The 20,565-nt window shown below is 42.2% G+C and overlaps 3 protein-coding genes and 1 pseudogene across 4 annotated transcripts in view; 2 read left to right on the top strand and 2 right to left on the bottom strand.

Annotated features, from left to right (window-relative positions):
* The window catches only part of LOC126912223 (uncharacterized), a 148,324-nt pseudogene that overhangs the window by 56,537 nt on the left and 71,222 nt on the right, over positions 1-20,565 (bottom strand).
* Positions 1-20,565, bottom strand: part of LOC118278569 (U4/U6 small nuclear ribonucleoprotein Prp3) — a 41,251-nt gene that overhangs the window by 718 nt on the left and 19,968 nt on the right. The window contains 5 exon segments of the mRNA XM_050703512.1: positions 828-960; positions 2,237-2,386; positions 2,780-2,835; positions 3,387-3,540; positions 4,747-4,894. Coding sequence (XP_050559469.1) covers positions 828-960; positions 2,237-2,386; positions 2,780-2,835; positions 3,387-3,540; positions 4,747-4,894 — 641 coding nt within the window.
* The window catches only part of LOC126912250 (adhesive plaque matrix protein-like), a 32,716-nt gene that overhangs the window by 4,189 nt on the left and 7,962 nt on the right, over positions 1-20,565 (top strand). The window lies entirely within an intron of this gene.
* On the top strand, positions 8,708-19,266 carry LOC126912245 (adhesive plaque matrix protein-like). Of its 2 annotated transcripts, none has more exons than XM_050703709.1 (2): positions 8,708-9,140; positions 17,616-19,266. In XM_050703709.1, exon 2 carries the CDS (start codon positions 17,818-17,820, stop codon positions 18,952-18,954), a length of 1,137 nt encoding a protein of 378 aa, XP_050559666.1. In that variant the 5' UTR covers positions 8,708-9,140; positions 17,616-17,817; the 3' UTR covers positions 18,955-19,266. The 2 variants fall into 2 exon arrangements, with proteins under 2 accessions (XP_050559666.1, XP_050559665.1); XM_050703708.1 differs by lacking the exon at positions 8,708-9,140 and adding an exon at positions 10,486-11,864.

Here is a 20,565-nt window from a genome sequence, read left to right as displayed (position 1 = left end):
GATTCCGGAGCAAAGTAATGCTGGACTTTTTTTGGTTTAACGAAAATTTCTCTGTAGTAGCACGGAGTCTGGAATTGCGCCTAGTATATGGCAATAGGCTGACCCCTTATTACATGAGACTTATAACATAAATGGTGAAAAGTGTGTGTACATTGTGTAGCGGCATTACGTGCCGTAATGTGCACCTCTGCCTTTGCATAATGAACTAGATTCTGCCGGCGACTTCGCCCGCGTTCCCATGGGACAAAAACCAGCCTATTCCAGACCATAATCTACCCCTGTTCCATCTCAATCCCTGCAGCCGTTTTGACGTAATTAACTTAACAAACATACATACAAACTCACAAACTTTAGCATTTATAATATCAGATTTTTTATGGGACAAGCCCGCCACAACCTCCCATACCGCTGCAACTCCTGTGCACCAGGATCTACAGTAGATACAACCATGCAAACACCGGAACACTGAAGTCCAACGTCCCAGGGACATGAATGACTGTCTTGGATCCCGCAACGAAATAAATCAGAAGATATTATTAGAGGAGAAGAAAAAGATTAGATATAGTATACCTTAAATATTTATAGGATTATAATCTATACTAATATTATAAAGCTGAAGAGTTTGTTTGATTGTTTGTTTGTTTGTTTGTTTGTTTGAACGCACTAATCTCTGGAACTACTGGTCCGATTTGAATAATTCTTTTTGTGTTGGGTAGTGCATTTATCGAGGAAGGCTATAGGCTATAAAACATCACGCTGTGACCAATAGGAGCCAAGCAGAGCGGGTAAAACCGCGCAGAAGTAGCTAGTATTAAATAGATGTGTACCTTAAACTTGACATCTCCGAAAGCCCTCTGTTTGACGATGCCCTCCCAGACGAGGCTACAGCTGTTGGGCACCTCGTTTCCCTCTGCGTCCTTCACCATGTCCTCCTCCCACTTTATACGGTGCAGCATCAGTCTGGAGTGGGTAAACAGTCAATTAGATAATGTTTGTGAAATATTACAGGTCAACCTGACTAATTTCGAGCTGAACTGGAGTCCTTAGATATGGATGAGAAATTATTAATAAAATAAATTATTAATTAGTTTAAAATCATGCCTATATCCGGTTGCATGTTAGATTTGACCTATACAAATCATGGCTAAATCCGGGACAACAATTTGAAATGCTCCGTGCGGGAATCGAACCTGCTACAAGTTGCACAGCAGCCGGGTGCTCAGCAACCATGCAGTAAAAACTCAGAAATTCTTGAAATATTACTATATTTTCTAAGATAAATTGATTTGAAATATCGCGTGACATCACTTCTAGGTACATTATATACGTAGAAATGACGTATTTGCTCCCACTCCTAAACTTTGATTCGTTTTATCTAAGTATTGTTATCTTATAGGACAAAATAAAACAATACGTGTCTAATATTGTTTCATTAGCTAACTGACGGACTAAATAGATTTTTAATTTTCATACCCCGCTATCATCCCTATAAGCTCACCCCCTATTACATGGGACTATATATATGCTATTCAAAGTCAAAGTCGAAGTCATTTATTTCAATTTCAATCATTTATTTCAAATAGACCAGAAAGGCACTTTTGAACGTCAAAGCAAATATTAATAACGTATTAATAACGTCTGTCTGTCGGTCAGTCCTCTAGTCGCTCTATTTACTCGTTCCAAAGTGTGGATTCCTATGGAGAAGAACGAGCAAGAAACTCCATAGGTTACTCTTTTCCAATCAGGTTCACAATACAATACTTGGTTACTTGGGATATTTACCATGTTTTTAAATTTTTATGAGTTTCCGATATTTATATCTCGTTTTAAGTTCCAATTCTAGTGTTAGTGACCATGTCAGAGATTCACAGTACAATATGTACTTGGTTACATTGTTTCAATTATGTGAGAACAATGTAAAACTGTTACCTTTTTTTATGAAACCAGCCGGTAATCGAGCAGACGTATTACCTGATGGTAAGCAATCGCCGCCGCCCATGGACACTTGAAACACTAGAGGCTTTACAAGTGCGTTACCGGCTTTTTGGGAGTAAGGAATTTAAGGGTGGTTGTTCAGGAATCGGGGATTGGGAAGATTGGGAAGGGGGTTAATTGTGCCTCCGGCAACCTCACTCACACAACGCAAGCGTTGTTTCACGTCGGTTTTCAGCTCGGCCGTGGTATCACTCCGGTCGAGCCGGCCCAGCAGTGCCGAAGCATGGCTCTCCCCACTTACCTTTTGTACTTGGCGTGTTGCTTGGGCCCCCCCTCGACGACGACGACGCAGCAGCCGCGGTGCAGCAGCACGGAGCCGGACATGTGCAGCTGCGCCGCGTTCGCCTCCACCTTGAACTTCGCTGACGCACACTCGAATAGATCCTTCACCCTGTACAACAAATTATTATGATGAGTTTTTTTATGGTATAAGTCGGTAAACGAGCGGATCACCTGGTGGTAAGCAATCGCCGCCGCCTATGGACAAAATCATCCATGGCTCTCCCACACTTATCAATGTGTCTTGATACTTGCGTAGTGTATTTATTTAATTTAGTATAATTATTTATTTCACAAAAACCTCTAGAGAATCACATATCATATTTTTACAGGAATCGAACCAGTGATACTTGTGCATACACATCACGCCTAGTCCATGAACACCAATTTACAGGCTATTACGAAGAATTGTTCCATGCGGGAATCGAACCCGTGACACTTTGCCCAGCCACTGTATAAGACTAGCTGTATAAGATAAGCAGTATTAAATAAATATAATATTTACCTATAAACAGCTACATGCACGCCCATAGACGTATCTTCTCTGATTTTTCTGTCCACCTGAAATTGAAAAATTCAATATTGATTAATAAAATATATAATAGTAGTATAATAGTAACCCAGTATAATATGGCAATAGGCTCAATTACATGGGACATACAACATCAATTGTGAAAATTGGGTGTACATTGTACAATGATATTACGTGCCATAATGTACACCTCTGCCTACCCCCTCGGGGATAAAGGGCGTTTGATTTTTATTTAATTTTTTTGAGGGGGGAAAATCATCCAATGACTTCTCCCGACTTGGGCAAGGCGAGAGGGAGTGTCAGACTCTTACTGACTAAAAACCACCCCGTTCCTACTCCTGCTTTTCTAGCCGGAGCCACGGTAAACTCGCTAGGTAGTCCGCAGCTCCGGATCAGGCATCAGCCCTACTGGGTCCCATCTGTGGTGGTCTGATGGCACTTTGAGGCGCGCGCGGAACACGACGCGTCATACGCACGGGTCTGGTTCTGGTCGGGCGGCGAGTTACCCCTACTCGCCGTCCGCACGGATAAAGGTTATAATATAAAAAGTAAAAAATATATAAGAAGATAGTTATCCCACCTTCTCTCTCTTCTGGTCTTTCGTAAGAGCTCGCGCCTTGTTCGCCTCCAAATGGGTCTTCTGTCTCTTGGCGATCTGCTCCCTGACTTTGGCTTCGATGGCAGTGGGGTCCTGGACTGCCTCCGTGCCCAAAGCTCTCATCAGGTTTGATATCCTGCAAGGAAAAATGTACAAAATATATTTAACCACCGCTACTCTTCGCGTGGGTGTCGCATACCCGACTAAGGTATTTTTTTATTTAACGTGTCGTGGTGGCCCAGGTGTTTAAGATGCTCGCTTCTCATGCATGGGGGTGCAGGTTCGAAATCTACTAACGATAAGTACCAATATGACTGTTTCCAAGTTATATGTAGTTTCTAAGATTATTTAGTCACCATTAACAAACGGCGAAGGAAAACATCTTAAAGATATCTATAATACTTATTATCGCATGACAAACTGGAGATGTGGCGGAACCCTGCGCTTCGCTAACCTTCAACGCTTTATCACTTTTTTTATAAAAAAAAAACGCCAAACGTCGACCCATCTTTGGCCGCTATCTCGCCTGATGGTAAGTGATGATGCGGCCTACGATGGAGCACGTCTGCCCATAAGCAACCTATTCACTCGGGCTTTGAAGACGCCCAGGTTATACCCATCAGGAAACACAGACTCCGGCAAGGAGTTCCACTCCCTAGCAGTTCGCACAAGGAAGCTTGAAGCGAAGTAATTCGTGCGAGTAGGTGGGATATCTACCATGAAACGGTGACGCCTGGCCGATTGATAAATGATCTCTTTTACACGTCAATCTCTTAAGGGGACGTCCATTAATCACGTGAGACTCAATTAGGGGAGGGGGGTCGATAAAAATCACGAAACTTCACGAGGGGGGACGGGGGCTTCATAAAATATCACGTGTATTAATTTTTTCACCTAACCCGGGTTTTTTAAACCTTAAAACGGGGTGTATAGGATTTGTCACTTCCCCATAAAAGAGTATAATAAATTATAATTACGCATTTCTAAACTTAAACCAATTTAGATGATATTTTTTAGGTACTTGTATTACCTACAAAGTCTTAACCCACTCATACTTATTTTCTGTATTAAAAAAATACACGTGATGTTGGTTGGGGGTGGGGGGGTTAATCTAAAATCTCACCACATATCACCAACGGGGAGGGGGGGGCCAAAAAATCGTTGAAAAAACCTCACGTGATTAATGGACGACCCCTAAATAACTAGATGCGGCCGGCATTTCCTATCCGACTACTCTGAGAAGAAATGTCGAAACAAACTCAACCTCACAACAAAATCTATGACTATGAAGTCATAGATTGTCTTGTGAAGTGACACTAAAAAAAAAACCTCCTGTGCATACCTGAGTTTGGGTTCGGGCGGCGCCTCCAAGCCGAGGCGCACCTTCTCCTGTTCCTCCTTCCACGCCTCCCTGCGACTCTGTCTGCGAAGCTTCTTCCTCTCTTTCTTCGTCAGGAACACTGGCATGTACGTCGGCTTCAACGGCTCAGCTGCGAACAAACACAAACTTCACTACATAGTACAAAACAAAGTCGCTTCCTCTGTCCCTATGTCCCTTTGTACGCTTAAATCTTTAAAACTACGCAACGGATTTTGATGCGGTTTTTTTAATAGATAGAGTGAATATTTTTCCATCACCTAACTGACGGACTAAATAGATTTTTAATTTGCATACCCCGTTATCATCCCTATCAAATCAAATCAAATTTTATTTCAGAATTGCTTCCATAATTTGCTAGTAACAATGTTCTTAGCCTATGATACCACTGTGAATGTAATAATAACAATAAAAACAAAACAATGAAAGAAATTTAGGCACTTGCTCTCGAGTGCAGGCATATACAGTGTGCCACTACTATGCAGTCCCATCGGTCTGCGCATGCATGCCAGGGGCCTTAGTCTGCTATTACAATTGTGTCAGAATGGTCGATCACTGAGCAGTGCGAGAGGGACGGAGCTATGTAGGTTGTATAGCTCCGTCCCTCTCGTACTGCTCAGTGATCGACCATTCTGACACAATTGTAATAGCAGACTAAGGCCCCAGGATGGCGCCGGGGCTGCCGCGCACCCGCGCCATTAAACACGTACTTCGCTTGCGTATGACGGCGTGAAAGTCATCCACGGCGAACATACCACTGGCGCTACAGTACCGCGGCCCCATCAGCACCCTTTTTTTTTTTGTGGGGGAAAATCATCCAATGACTTCTCCCGCCTTGGGCGAGGCGAGAGGGAGTGTCAGACTCTTACTGACTAAAAACCACCCCGTTCCTTCTCCTGCTTTTCGAGCCGGAGCCCCGGTAAACCCGCTAGGTAGTCCGCAGCTCCGGATCAGGCATCAGCCCTACTGGGCCCCATCTGTGGTGGTCTGATGGCTCTTTGAGGCGCGCGCGGAACGCGACGCGCCGCACGCACGGGTCTGGTTCTGTTCGGGCGATGAGCTACCCTTGCTCGCCGTCCGCAGGCCCGCACTTACGGTGGCCGGAGATCGTCCCGCGATCCCCGACGCCCAGAGTGTCTCTCGCGACGGCTGGGGCCCATCAGCACCCTGAACGCATTATTATACTGCACACGCAGAGCGTTGTATGTCCACTGCCTGTATTTGGTCCACAAACTGCACGTGTAAAAGGTCTGGCAGGAAGCCCTGAAGAGTGTGACCTTCACTTGTTCCGTACACCGTGCGAATCTGCGAGCCAACATGTTACAGCGAACAGACATCGCCCTGCGCTCCCTCTCCACATCCATGTCATCTTTAAAGTCCTCGGTAACCCAGTGGCCCAGATACTTGAAGTGAGTGACTTGGTTCAATCGTGTACCATAGAGTGAGAGGGGAGATACCACTGTGACCTCTCTTTTTGGTGCTTTAAATACCATGATCTCACTCTTTTTTACATTGTATCTGAGCCCGTGGGCTTCCGCATACTCCTCGCATATGTGTAGGGGCTGAACAAGACCATGTCATCGTATAGGGGGTGCCCTATTACATGGGACTTAAATAAAATTATTGGTGAAATATGGGTGTACAATGTGTGTACATTGTATAGCGGCATTACGTGCCGTAATGTGCACCTCTGCCTACCATATATCGAGGAAAAAGGCGTAACGTAACTCAATAAAACAATTAATGGTAATAAACCATAATTTATGCATACATACATACATATAGTCACGCCTTTAATCCCCGAAGGGGTAGACAGAGGTGCACATTATGGCACGTAATGCCACTGTGTACACCCACATTTCACAATTTATGTTGTAAGTCCCATGTAATAGGTGGTGAGCCTATTGCCATATACCGGGCACATTTCCAGACTCCGTGCTACCACCGAAAAAAGCCCAGTAATACTTCGCCCGACCCGGGAATCGAACCCGAGACCCCTTGCCCGGCAGTCGCACTTGCAACCACTCGGCCAACGAGGCAGTCTTAGACCATAATTTATGGTATTGAGATAAACGAAACAAACTGTTGTTTGTATTAAAATATGAATGTGGGAATTCCAGTAGAGTCCGATAATGCAATAAGTAATAATGAACATTTAACTAATATAATCACATGGTTTTGCTCGCTTTTTATTTGGGCCGGTAAACGAGCAGGCAAAAAGTATCCTGTGTTATTCCAGACCAAGGATGTTTAGGATATCCACATCCGTAACTGAAACTATCGGATATCCGAAATAAAAAAAATATCCATTTCCGTAACCGAAACTGAAATAAATGTTCCGAATAATTTCGAATAGGAGCGTAGTCTAAATTAAACATGAGACAAGTTACTTATAGGCAGATTGAAGTACCTGCCAAATGAAGACCTATTTATAAATAAAACCATTTTATATCTATTTGTATGTTACTTTTGAAATTCCTTAGAAATTCAATATCCGTAACCGAAACTATCCGAAACTACCGGATAATTTGGAATAATTTCTTATCCGTATCCGAAACCGGAACCGATATAAAGATCCGAGAGATCCGAAGAGTCTACTATCCGTATTCATATCCATATCCGAAATTCCAGATCCATAACATCCCTGTTCCAGACCATAATCTACCCCTGTACCAAATTTCATCGCGATCCCTTCAGCCGTTTTGACGTGAAGGATTAGTTACTTTCGCATTTATTTAAGTGTGGGCGCGCCATGCTTCGGCACTGCTGGGCCGGCTCGACCGGAGTGATACCACGGCCGAGCAGGAAACCGACGTGAAACAACGCTTGCGTTGTGTGAGTGAGGTTACATGAGATCTAATTACTCCCTTCCCAATCTTCCCAACCCCCGATTCCAACAACCCTTTAATTCCTAACCCCCAAAAGGCCAGCAATGCATTTGTAACGCCTCTATTATTTCAAGTGTCAGGGCGGCGGCGATAGCTTTTTTTTTCAGGGGGGAAAATCATCCAATGACTTCTCTCGCCAGGGCAAAGCGAGAGGGAGTGTCAGACACTTACTGACTAAAAACCACCCCGTTCCTACTCCTGCTTGTCGAGCCGGAGCCCCGGTAAACCCGCTAGGTAGTCCGCAGCTCCGGATTAAGCATCAGCCCTACTGGGCCCCATCTGTGGTGGTCTGATGGCTCTTTAAGGCGCGCGCGGAACGCAACGCGCCGCACGCACGGGTCTGGTTCTGGTCGGACGGCGAGCAAGGGCAGCTCGCCGTCCGCAGACCCGCACTTACGGTGGCCGGAGATCGTCACGCGATCCCCGACGCCCGGAGTGTCCTTCGCGTCGGCTGGGGCGTGAGGAAGTTCGTTCCCTCACGCGTCCCGCCTCCTCCTTAGCTAGCATAACTGCTTCGCAGAAGGAGGAGACGGCATCCCAGTCCCCCTCGCTCCGCACCATGGCCTGAACCAAAGCCGGACGCGAGAGGTCGCCGTCGCCGATCACTTCTCTGAGGGCACGGCGGTGTTCAGCCCACGCAGGGCAGACCGCAACCGTGTGTTCCACCGTGTCCTCCGGGCGGTCTTCGCAGTGATGACACCCGGGCGTTTCCTCCCGCCCAATCAAAAACAGGAACCTACCGATACTCCCATGTCCGGTAAGCACCTGCGTCAGGCGGTAGGTGAGGACGCCATGGCGCCTCTCTAGCCACTCCTCAAAGAGGGGACTTACCGCTGCAATGACAGCGAGCTCAGGCGGCGATTGCTTAGCATCAGGTGATCCGTCTGCTCGTTTACCGGCTAATACCATAAAAAAATAAATATAATATTACTATGACTATGCAAACAAACAAACAAATCATTTCTCTACCTATATTATTACATTTTAATAAAATATAGATAATGGACTAAGGAAAAAAATATTGTTTATACAAAGTCTACGTATTTAATGCGCTGTTCAGACACCACATCGTCATACTCCGTGTAAAACCAGTGTCGCATATAGTGAGCAAAGAGACAGTGAAACATACTTCATCATCATCAGTCTGTTCTCGGCCACTGCTGGACATAGGCCTGTCCAACGGCACGCTACTGAGCTCGATCTTCAGCTCTACGCATCCAACTACTACCAGCCACTCAGCAGACATCGTCATTCCACCTAGCTGGAGGGCGCCCTACACTACGCTTGCCTATATATAAAACTAAATAGTTCAAGATTCTACAAACGACTGTCGCCGCGTCGTGTGTCACGGAATGCTGCTCATGAATATGAGCTTCTAGCATGGCTTGAGAGTCGAGTTCCTCGTCAAACAGTTACGTGAGTAAGCCGATAACATAATAATTAAGTGTCAACTCAAGGATCGAACCCAAGGTATCCGGAGCTGCGGACTACACCGATACTGCGGACTACCTAGCGGCTTTACCAGGGCGCCGGCTCGATAAGCAGGAGTAGGAACGTGGTGGTGTTTAGTCAGTAAGAGTCTGACACTCCCTCACGCCTTGCCCGAGCGAGAGAAGTCATTGGATGATTTTCCAACTTAAAAAAAAGGCATCGTCATGTGGTCGCCACTGCTTGCAATCATCGCCTTGTGTATAACGATATCTCATTCTCACGATGGATCCCAGAATCGGAATATCGTCAAACCGATTACCGGTCAAGCAATCAATACGAACCGGGTAAGAAGATTTTTAACCGAAGAAAACTTACGAAATCCTAATGAGAATAGCCACGGCTACCCGGCTTCAAGCACATTGGCACCCAGACATACACCAAGATGGGCTAGGGAGTATATCAACAGCGAAGCATCAACTCTTCTGCCAAATAAGAACTTACGAAATGCTACTGAGAATAGCCTACACCTAGCATTAGCATTAGCAGCGCCCAGCCTAGCATTAAATGTTACAATAAACTACCAACCACCATACTGAATCTGAACGAGAAAAAAATTAATTTAAATCTTGTTTTTTTTTGCTAGGGTATAAACGCCAAAAATGTCATCGTAGAGCCATGAGAGTAAGCGCATTCGAAAGAGCGGAAAATTTTACGTAGGATAGCATAATAAACTCATTTTTGACCAAAATGTCGCTTATACCCTATTTCCTTTTAACCGTCGATATGTATAATACATGCATAATATATCACCATTGCACCCATGCGAAGCTGGGGCGGGTCGCTAGTAGTAAACAGCCCATAAGTGTCCGCTGCTGACCAAAGGACTCTTCTCACACGGAGAAGGTTTAAACATTAATCACCACGCTTGCTCAATGCGGATTCAAAGTCAAAGTCAAAGGATTTATTTGCTAATGAATACAGTTATATAAAAGGTGTTACAAAATGTCTATGAGTACAGTATTCAGTCATAATATGATGACATGCAAAATACATATTTATCTTAAATATACAATTATTTCGGGAACTTACATTGCAAGAATTCTTTAATGGAATAGAAGGGATTATCGATTAGCCATCTTCGTAATGCCCTCTTAAACCGAATCATCGGTAGTTCCCGAATTTTGACAGGATGTTTATTATAAATTTGGATACACATGGGAAAAAGTGAGTTGGCGATTCAACTTAGCTCGTAGCTAGCACTCCTAAACTTTGATTCGATTTACCTTAGTATTGTTATCTAATATGAAAATAAAAAAATACGTGTCGAATATTTTTCCATCACCTAACTGACGGACTAAATAGATTTTTAATTTTCATACCCCGTCATCATTCCTATAGGCTCACCCCCTATTACATGGGATTTAGGTATAACACAAATGGTGAAAAGACTGCCTCGTTGACCGAGTGGTTGCAAGTGCGACTGCCGAGCAAGGGATCTCGGGTTCGATTCCCGGGTCGGGCGAAGTATTACTGGGCTTTTTTCGGTTTTTCGAAAAAATTCTCAGTGGTAGCACGGAGTCTGGAATTGTGCCCGGTATATGGCAATAGGCTCACCCCCTATTACATGGGACTTATAACACAAATGGTGAAAAGTGTGTGTACATTGTATAGCGGCATTACGTGCCGTAATGTGCACCTCTGCCTACCATATCGGGGATAGAAGGCGTAACGTGGACTTTGCTCATCAATCCTATTATGGACCATAATACCTCAATAAAATAATTAATGGTATTAAACCATAATTTATGGTATTGAGGTAAACGAAACAAACTGTTCTTTGTATTAAAATATTAATGTGGGAATTCCAGTAGAGTCCAATAATGAAATAAGTAATAATTAACATTTAACTAATATAATCACATGGTTTTGCTCGCTTTTTATTCGGGCCGGTAAACGAGTAGGCAAAAAGTAGTCTATGTGTTATTCCAGACCATAATCCACCCCTGTACCAAATTTCATCTCGATACTTTCAGCGGGTTTGACATCAAGGATTAGTTACTTTCCCATTTATTTAAGTGCGGGAGAGCCATACTTCGGCACTGCTGGGCCGGCTCGACCGGAGTGATACCACGGCCGAGCAGTATACCGACGTGGAACAACGCTTGCGTTGTGTGAGTGAGGTTACCGGAGATCCAATTACCCCAATTCCCAATCTTTCCAATCTCCAACAACCCTTAAATTCCGAACCCCCAAAAGGCCGGCAACGCACTTGTAACGCCTCTATTATTTCAAGTGTCCATGGGCGACGGCAATTGCTTAGCATCAGGTGATACGTCTGCTCGTTTACCGGCTAATACCATAAAAAAATAAATATAATATTACTATGACTATGCAAACAAACAAACAAATCATTCCTCTACCTATATTATTACATTTTACTAAAATATAGATAATGTAAATAAGGAAAAAATATTGTTTATACAAAGTCTACGTATTTAATGCGCTGTTCAGACACCACATCGTCATATTCCGTGTACAACCAGTGAACATCACAAGTGTAATTTCACAACTCAGTCTCGCATATAGTGAGCAAACAAACAGTGAAACATCATCATCATCATCATCATCATCAGCCTCTCCAACGGCACGCCAGTGACGATCTTCAGCTCTACGCATCCAACCACTACCAGCCACTCTGCAGACATCGTCATTCCACCCAGCTGGAGGGTTTAATTAAGTATCAACTCAAGGATCGAACCCAAGGTATCCGGAGCTGCGGACTACACCGATACTGCGGACTACCCCGATACTGCGGACTACCCCGATACTGCGGACTACCTAGCGGGTTTACCAGGGCGCCGGCTCGATAAGCAGGAGTAGGAACGTGGTGGTGTTTAGTCAGTAAGAGTCTGACACTCCCTCACGCCTTGCCCGGGCGAGAGAAGTCATTGGATGATTTTCCAACTTAAAAAAGGCATCGTCATGTGGTCGCCACTGCTTGCAATCATTGCCTTGTGTATAACGATATCTCATTCTCACGATGGATCCCAGAATCGGAATATCGTCAAACCGATTACCGGTCAAGCAATCAATACGAACCGGGTAAGAAGATTTTTAACCGAAGAAAACTTACGAAATCCTAATGAGAATAGCCACGGCTACCCGGCTTCAAGCACATTGGCACCCAGACATACACCAAGATGGGCTAGGGAGGATATCAACAGCGAAGCATCAACTCTTCTGCCAAATAAGAACTTACGAAATGCTACTGAGAATAGCCACGGCTACCCGGCTTCAAGCACACACACACCCAGACATACACCAAGATGGCTTAGGGAGTATATCAACAGCGAAGCATCAACTCTTCTGCCAAATAAGAACTTACGAAATGCTACTGAGAATAGCCTACACCTAGCATTAGCATTAGCAGCGCCCAGCCTAGCATTAAATGTTACAATAAACTACCAACCACCATACTGAATCTGAACGAGAAAAAATTTAATTTAAATCTTGTTTTTTTTTTTGCTAGGGTATAAACGCCAAAAATGTCATCGTAGAGCCATGAGAGTAAGCGCATTTGAAAGAGCGGAAAATTTTACGTAGGATAGCATAATAAACTCATTTTTGACTAAAATGTCGCTTATACCCTATTTCCTTTTAACCGTCGATATGTATAATACATGCATAATATATCACCATTGTACCCATACGAAGCTGGAGCGAGTCACTAGTAGTAAACAGTCTACAAGTGTCCACTGCTGACCAAAGGCCTCTTCTCACACGGAGAAGGTTTGAACATTAATCACCACGCTTGCTCAATGCGAGTTCAAAGTCAAAAGATTTATTTGCTAATGAATACAGTTATATAAAAGGTGTTAAAAAATGTCGATCAGTACAGTATTCAGTCATAATATAATGACATGCAAAATACATATATTTATATTAATTAAATATACAATTATTTCGGGAACTTACATTGCAAGAATTCTTTAATGGAATAGAAGGGATTATCGATTAGCCATCTGCGTAATGCCCTCTTAAACCGAATCATCGGTAGTACCCGAATTTTGTCAGGATGTTTATTATAAATTTGGATACACATGGGAAAAAGTGAGTTGGCGATTCAACTTAGCTCGTAGCTAGCACTCCTAAACTTTGATTCGATTTATATAAGTATGGTTATCTTATATGACAAGATAAACATACGTGTCTAATATTTCATGATCTAACTGACGGACTAAATAGATTTTTAATTTTCATACCCCGTCATTATCCCTATAGGCTCACCCCCTATTACATGGGATTTAGGTATAACACAAATGGTGAAAAGACGTCGTTGACCGAGTGGTAGCAAGTGTGACTGCCAAGCAAGGGGTTTCGGGTTCGATTCCCGGGTCGGGCTTTTTTCGGTTTTTCGAAAAATTTCTCAGTCACACACGGAGTCTGAAATTGTGTCCAGTATATGTAGTGGAGCGCCTGGGGGTTTTTACCTCGGATTAGAGTTACAGTGAATGAATTAATATGATCGATGTGGGATATTGTTTTTTAAACTATAAATTGCAATGTTTACCCAAAAATTTTTTGTGTACTCCATTTTTTTATTGTTTAAACAAATTATTATAAAAAATTAATGTTTGACCATATATTTTCACTTTAAACAGTAATTTTTTTATTTATATGTTAAATCTTACCTGAGTAGACATATAGGAACATTTTTCAAAGATACCTGTGTATAAAAATAACAGTATCTCGAACAGGTAGAAAAACGTGGAGGGGAGAGCGGAGCGACAGCTGCTATGTACAATGGAACTTCTTGGCCAGTTTAATTATAAATGAAACGCACTCTATTGTGTACATTTAAAAAAATAAGGTAATTAATTATGACTAATGAAAAGAAAAAAAAATATTAGTACTAAATCTGTTTATTTAAATATATTACATTGTTGTCTACATCAAATGTTTTCTTCTACTTCATCTATCTGTATAATAGGTGAAGTATTGGAACAACTATTTCCGCTGCACTGTAAACATGATACACTGCAGTATAAACTACACTCGCGAGCAACCAAATCGACTCAACCTACATGTGCGCATTCGAAGATGTTTTCTTAAAAATATACTGAATTGTTTTTAAAAACCGATATACCATTAGAAAGCTTACAACTTCAGCTTTATATTGGTATCATTATTATAAAAATTGTATCAGTACTTTTTAAAATATTTAACTTAATTCAGCGGACTAGAGTATTTGCTCACTACGACTCCAACAAGTTATAACACAAACTACCCCTATAAAACCTCCACATTAAGGTTAACTTTATCTGTGGCTTATCGAAAGTTGATCGTACACATCTCCGCAAAAACGCGTCATTTTATTTCCAAAAATTTTGGATACGACACCAGAAGAAGCCGCTCAAGTCGTTGCTCTACTGGAACAAGGACTAAATCAGCGAAGAGTTGCTGCTCATCTGAGTTTGAGCCAATCTGCAGTATCAAGAGGGTACAGGTAGTATCAAGATACTAGTGCCTTCAATCGAAGACCAAGAATAAGCCGCCACCGGTCCACCTCGGAGAGAGACGACCGTTTTATTATTTCAACTTCACTACGAAATCGTCACTTAACCGGTGTCGATGTTCAACAGGAACTCAGAAGAGTTCGAAGAGTGGCTGTCAGCGAGTGGACAGTACGGAGACGGTTGAAGGAAGCCAACCTCACCCCTAAACGGCCTACCACAGGCCCGAAATTGACGACCCGCCATCGGCAAGCGCGCATTCAATTTGCCCGAGAACACCTCGATTGGAGCATAGAACAATGGAGGCCAGTCTTATTAACTGACGAATGCAGAATGTGTCTGCACGGTAGTCGTCCCACAAGTGTTCAATTGGATTCATGTTCGGGCTTAGCGCTGGTCAGTCCATTGTCCGTATTCCGCTGGCGAACTGGCCGGCTTCTTCTGGTGTCGTATCCAAAATTTTTGGAAATAAAATGACGTGTTTTTGCGGAGATGTGTACGATCAACTTTCGATAAGCCACAGATAAAGTTAACCTTAATGTGGAGGTTTTATAGGGGTAGTTTGTGTTATAACTTGTTGGAGTCGTAGCCCTAGTCCGCTGAATTAAGTTAAATATTTTAAAAAGTACTGATACAATTTTTATAATAATGATACCAATATAAAGCTGAAGTTGTAAGCTTTCTAATTGTATATCGGTTTTTAAAAACAATTCAGTATATTTTTAAGAAAACATCTTCGAATGCGCACATGTAGGTTGAGTCGATTTGGTTGCTCGCGAGTGTAGTTTATACTGCAGTGTATCATGTTTACAGTGCAGCGGAAATAGTTGTTCCAATACTTCACCTATTATACAGATAGATGAAGTAGAAGAATATATTTGATGTAGACAACAATGTAATATATTTAAATAAACAGATTTTGTACAAATATTTTTTTTTCTTTTCATTAGTCATAATTAATTACCGTATTTTTTTCAATATACACAATAGAGTGCGTTTCATTTATAATTAAACTGGCCAAGAAGTTCCATTGTACATAGCAGCTGTCGCTCCGCTCAGAAAAACGTGGAGGGGACTCCACGTTTTTCTACCTGTTCGAGATACTGCTATTTTTATACACAGGTATCTTTGAAAAATGTTCCTATATAAACTTAGGTAAGATTTAACATATAAAAAAAAATACTGTTTAAAGTGAAAATATATGGTCAAACATGATTTTTATTATAATAATTTGTTTAAACAATAAAAAAATGGAGTGCACAAAAAATTTTTGGGTAAACATTGCAATTTATAGTTTAAAAAACAATATCCCACATCGATCATATTAATTCATTCACTGTAACTCTAATCCGAGGTTTTACGGTTTTGAATGCTCCAGGCACTCCACTAATGGCAATAGGCTCACCCCTATTACATGGGACTTATAACACAAATGGTGAAAAGTGTGTGTACATTGTACAGTGGCATTACGTGCCGTAATGTGCACCTCTGCCTACCATATCGGGGATAGAAGGCGTAACGTGGACTTTGCTCATCAATCCTATTATGGACCATAATACCTCAATAAAATAATTAATGGTATTAAACCATAATTTATGGTATTAAGGTAAACAAAACAAACTGTTGTTTGTATTAAAATATTAATGTGGGAATTCCAGTAGAGTCCAATAATGAAATAAGTAATAATTAACATTTAACTAATATAATCACATGGTTTTGCTCGCTTTTTATTTGGGCCGGTAAACGAGCAGGCAAAAAGTAGCCTATGTGTTATTCCAGACCATAATCCACCCCTGTACCAAATTTCATCTCGATACTTTCAGCGGGTTTGACATCAAGGATTAGTTACTTTCCCATTTATTTAAGTGCGGGAGAGCCATACTTCGGCACGAATGGGCCGGCTCGACCGGAGTGATTGATACCACGGCCGAGCAGAGAATACCGTCGTGGAACAACGCTTGCGTTGTGTGAGTGAGGTTACCGGAGATCCAATTACCCCCCTTCCCAATCTTCCCAATCCCCAACAACCTTTAAATTCCTAACCCCCAAAAGGCCGGCAACGCACTTGTAACGCCTCTAGTGTTTCAAGTGTCCATGGGCGGCGGTAATTGCTTACCATCAGGTGATACGTCTGCTCGTTTACCGGCTATACCATAAAAAAATAAATATAATATTACTATGACTATGCAAACAAACAAACAAATCATTCCTCTACCTATATTATTACATTTTACTAAAATATAGATAATGTAAATAAGGAAAAAATATTGTTTATACAAAGTCTACGTATTTAATGCGCTGTTCAGACACTATATCGTCATATTCCGTGTACAACCAGTGAACATCACAAGTGTACTCCCACAACTCAGTGTCGCATATAGTGAGCAAAGAGACAGTGAAACATACTTCATCATCATCATCATCATCAGCCTCTACAACGGCACGCCAGTGACGATCTTCAGCTCTACGCATCCAACCACTACCAGCCACTCTGCAGACATCGTCATTCCACCCAGCTGGGAGGGTTTAATTAAGTATCAACTAGGGATGTTGCGAATATCTGCATCCGCATCCGCATATGCGAAACATCCGCATCGATTTAGGCATCCGCATCCGCATCTGCATCCGCAAAAATCGATGCGGAGCTGATGCGGATGCGAATGTGTTGCAGATTAGTACAAGAAAGAAAGGGGCGGGTCCAGCGAGTGGCGCGTGTCGCGCGCTCGTGCTAATTGATCAATAAGAATTCAATTATTTTAATTACTAAAATGTATAATTAGTACTTAATAGTACTTGACTTGCTTCTTTATAATTTTACTGATTGTTTTGGCTTGTCTTTTAAATTTTTCTCCCAAAACTTAAGATTTTTGTAAAGATCCGCTTCCGCATCCGCATCCGCGGATGTTTGCCCCCTGGAATCCGCATCCGCATCCTCATCCGCGGATGTGAAAAAATCAGCATCCGCAACAACCCTGGTATCAACTCAAGGATCGAACCCAAGGCATCCGGAGCTGCGGACTACCCCGATACTGCGGACTCCCCGATACTGCGGACTACCTAGCGGGTTTACCAGGGCTCCGGCTCGATAAGCAGGAGTAGGAACGTGGTGGTGTTTAGTCAGTAAGAGTCTGACACTCCCTCACGCCTTGCCCGGGCGAGAGAAGTCATTGGATGATTTTCCAACTTAAAAAAAAGGCATCGTCATGTGGTCGCCACTGCTTGCAATCATCGCCTTGTGTATAACGATATCTCATTCTCACGATGGATCCCAGGATCGGAATATCGTCAAACCGATTACCGGTCAAGCAATCAATACGAACCGGGTAAGAAGATTTTTAACCGGGGCCAGTTATCCAGGAACACTACATAACAGAACAACCGGATATAACATTGTAAAACCCGGTTATAATATAAACCAGAATACAACACAGCAATATGTGAATAATTTCAATTTTAGCAAACCTGGAATGTATCGTTCTAACGTAAATTCAAATAGCGTTAACTCTGCCTACCCCACAACGACTGGGCACAGACAATATCCGGGTAGCTATGCAAAACATCAAGCACCGCTACCAGGACCAAATAACAGCTTTCCAGCTCCTAAAGCAAACTTAACTCGGAATAATCACCATAGCTACCCGGTTTCTAGCACAACGAGACCCTTATACCCACCATACCCGGGTTATTATACCAAAAATCAAGCAACAACTCTGCCAAATAACCAGTTTCCAAATCCTAATCAGAATACCCATCACAGCTACCCGGTGTCAAGCACAATGAGACCCGGATATACACCAAACTGGGGTAACTATAGCAACAACCAAACATCAACTCTACAGCCAAATAAGAACTTACGAAATCCTACTCAAAATAATAACCACAGCTACCCGGCTTCAAGCACAATGAGACCCGGATATACACCAAACTGGGGTAACTATAGCAACAACCAAACATCAACTCTACAGCCAAATAAGAACTTACGAAATCCTACTCAAAATAATCACCACAGCTACCCGGTTTCAAGCACAATGAGACCCGGATATCCACAAAACCCAAGTAACCATCCCAGCTACCCAGCACAGGTTAACTGGCGCATTAAAAACATGCCAACTACTAATGCAACTTCCTTTAAACCTGGACGTAACAACAGCAATCGCTACCCGGTTTCTAACACAGGGAAACCCGGATATAACAATTCTAATTCTAAGGGTGAGCCAACGGATATGGATGCTGAAGCTATAAAGGGTAATGGCAACTGTCCTGAAGGTACGAAACTATATACATATACTAATCAGTGCGTAAACGAAACTGAACTTATATACTATGATGACTTTGAATAATCTATATCTATTATCTATACTATTAATATATCTACAATGTGATAGGGGTGACACTTATAACCCGTTAAGGCTGTGTACTAAATCTAATGTTATCGACAAAAAATAATCTTTATTTTCATATACTATAAATTTTATTTAAGGACGCGTTCTCATAATTGATAGGTATCAAATCGCATCACTACATTGACACGACTCTCGACAATACACACATACGCACGGATAGCTGCGGAAATTATGACAAAATGAACTTGATACTTTGAAAGTTTGAATATTTTCTTACTTTCTTTTTTAATATTTTTATTTTGTTTAGTGCGTGCGTAGACTCAAATGTTTTGTGTTATCTGATGTTCAATTCAATTCTACTGGATGTAACTTACGGACGACAAGAGCCAAGTGTGCCGAATTTGGGCTCGGATTATTCGATTGGTGTCATTTTCATAGTTTTCGGAAAGTAAGCGTTCGAAATCAAAAATCAAATGGTGCCAACGCAAAACTAACTTTTTACATGCTTTTATTTAGTTTCATATGTAAAGAATGTATGTATGTGTGTTTGTTTGTTTGTATGTTTCTACATATGTAACCAACCTCTTCCAACTCGATTTTTACCCATTTTAAACGGACCGATTTCGTTCAAACTTTGTAGACTTATCAAGGACCGGTGGCAAATTAATACCTCGTAGAAATTAATCGAGGATCTAGAATCCCTGACGTGGACACTTAACAGCCCAGATGAACCTGAAGAGATATGAATATACTATCTTAAGAAAAGTTGTTCAGCGTGATGAGCACTTTTTAGCGACATGCGAAAATCAAGGATCTAGAATCCCTGACATGGACTCCTAACAGCCCAGCCAAACCTAAAGAGATTTGAATATAGGTACTTTCTTAAGAAAAGATGTTCAGCGTGATGAGCACTTTTTAGCGACATGCGAAAATCAAGGATCTAGAATCCCTGACATGGACTCCCAACAGCCCAGCCAAACCTAAAGAGATTTGAATATAGGTACTTTCTTAAGAAAAGATGTTCAGCGTGATGAGCACTTTTTAGCGACATGCGAAAATCAAGGATCTAGAATCCCTGACATGGACTCCCAACAGCCCAGCCAAACCTAAAGAGATTTGAATATAGGTACTTTCTTAAGAAAAGATGTTCAGCGTGATGAGCACTTTTTAGCGACATGCGAAAATCAAGGATCTAGAATCCCTGACATGGACTCCCAACAGCCCAGCCAAACCTAAAGAGATTTGAATATAGGTACTTTCTTAAGAAAAGTTGTTCAGCGTGATGAGCACTTTTTAGCGACATGCGAAAATCAAGGATCTAGAATCCCTGACATGGACTCCTAACAGCCCAGCCAAACCTAAAGAGATTTGAATATAGGTACTTTCTTAAGAAAAGATGTTCAGCGTGATGAGCACTTTTTAGCGACATGCGAAAATCAAGGATCTAGAATCCCTGACATGGACTCCTAACAGCCCAGCCAAACCTAAAGAGATTTGAATATAGGTACTTTCTTAAGAAAAGATGTTCAGCGTGATGAGCACTTCTTGGCGACATGCAAAAATCGAGGATCTAGAATCCCTGACATGGACTCCTAACAACCCAGCTGA

The sequence above is a fragment of the Spodoptera frugiperda genome, chromosome 24 (assembly GCF_023101765.2).
Source record: "Spodoptera frugiperda isolate SF20-4 chromosome 24, AGI-APGP_CSIRO_Sfru_2.0, whole genome shotgun sequence".
Lineage (NCBI taxonomy): Eukaryota > Metazoa > Arthropoda > Insecta > Lepidoptera > Noctuidae > Spodoptera > Spodoptera frugiperda.
Note: the sequence above shows the minus strand (reverse complement) of the source record. Positions and strands in the feature narration are given on the sequence as shown.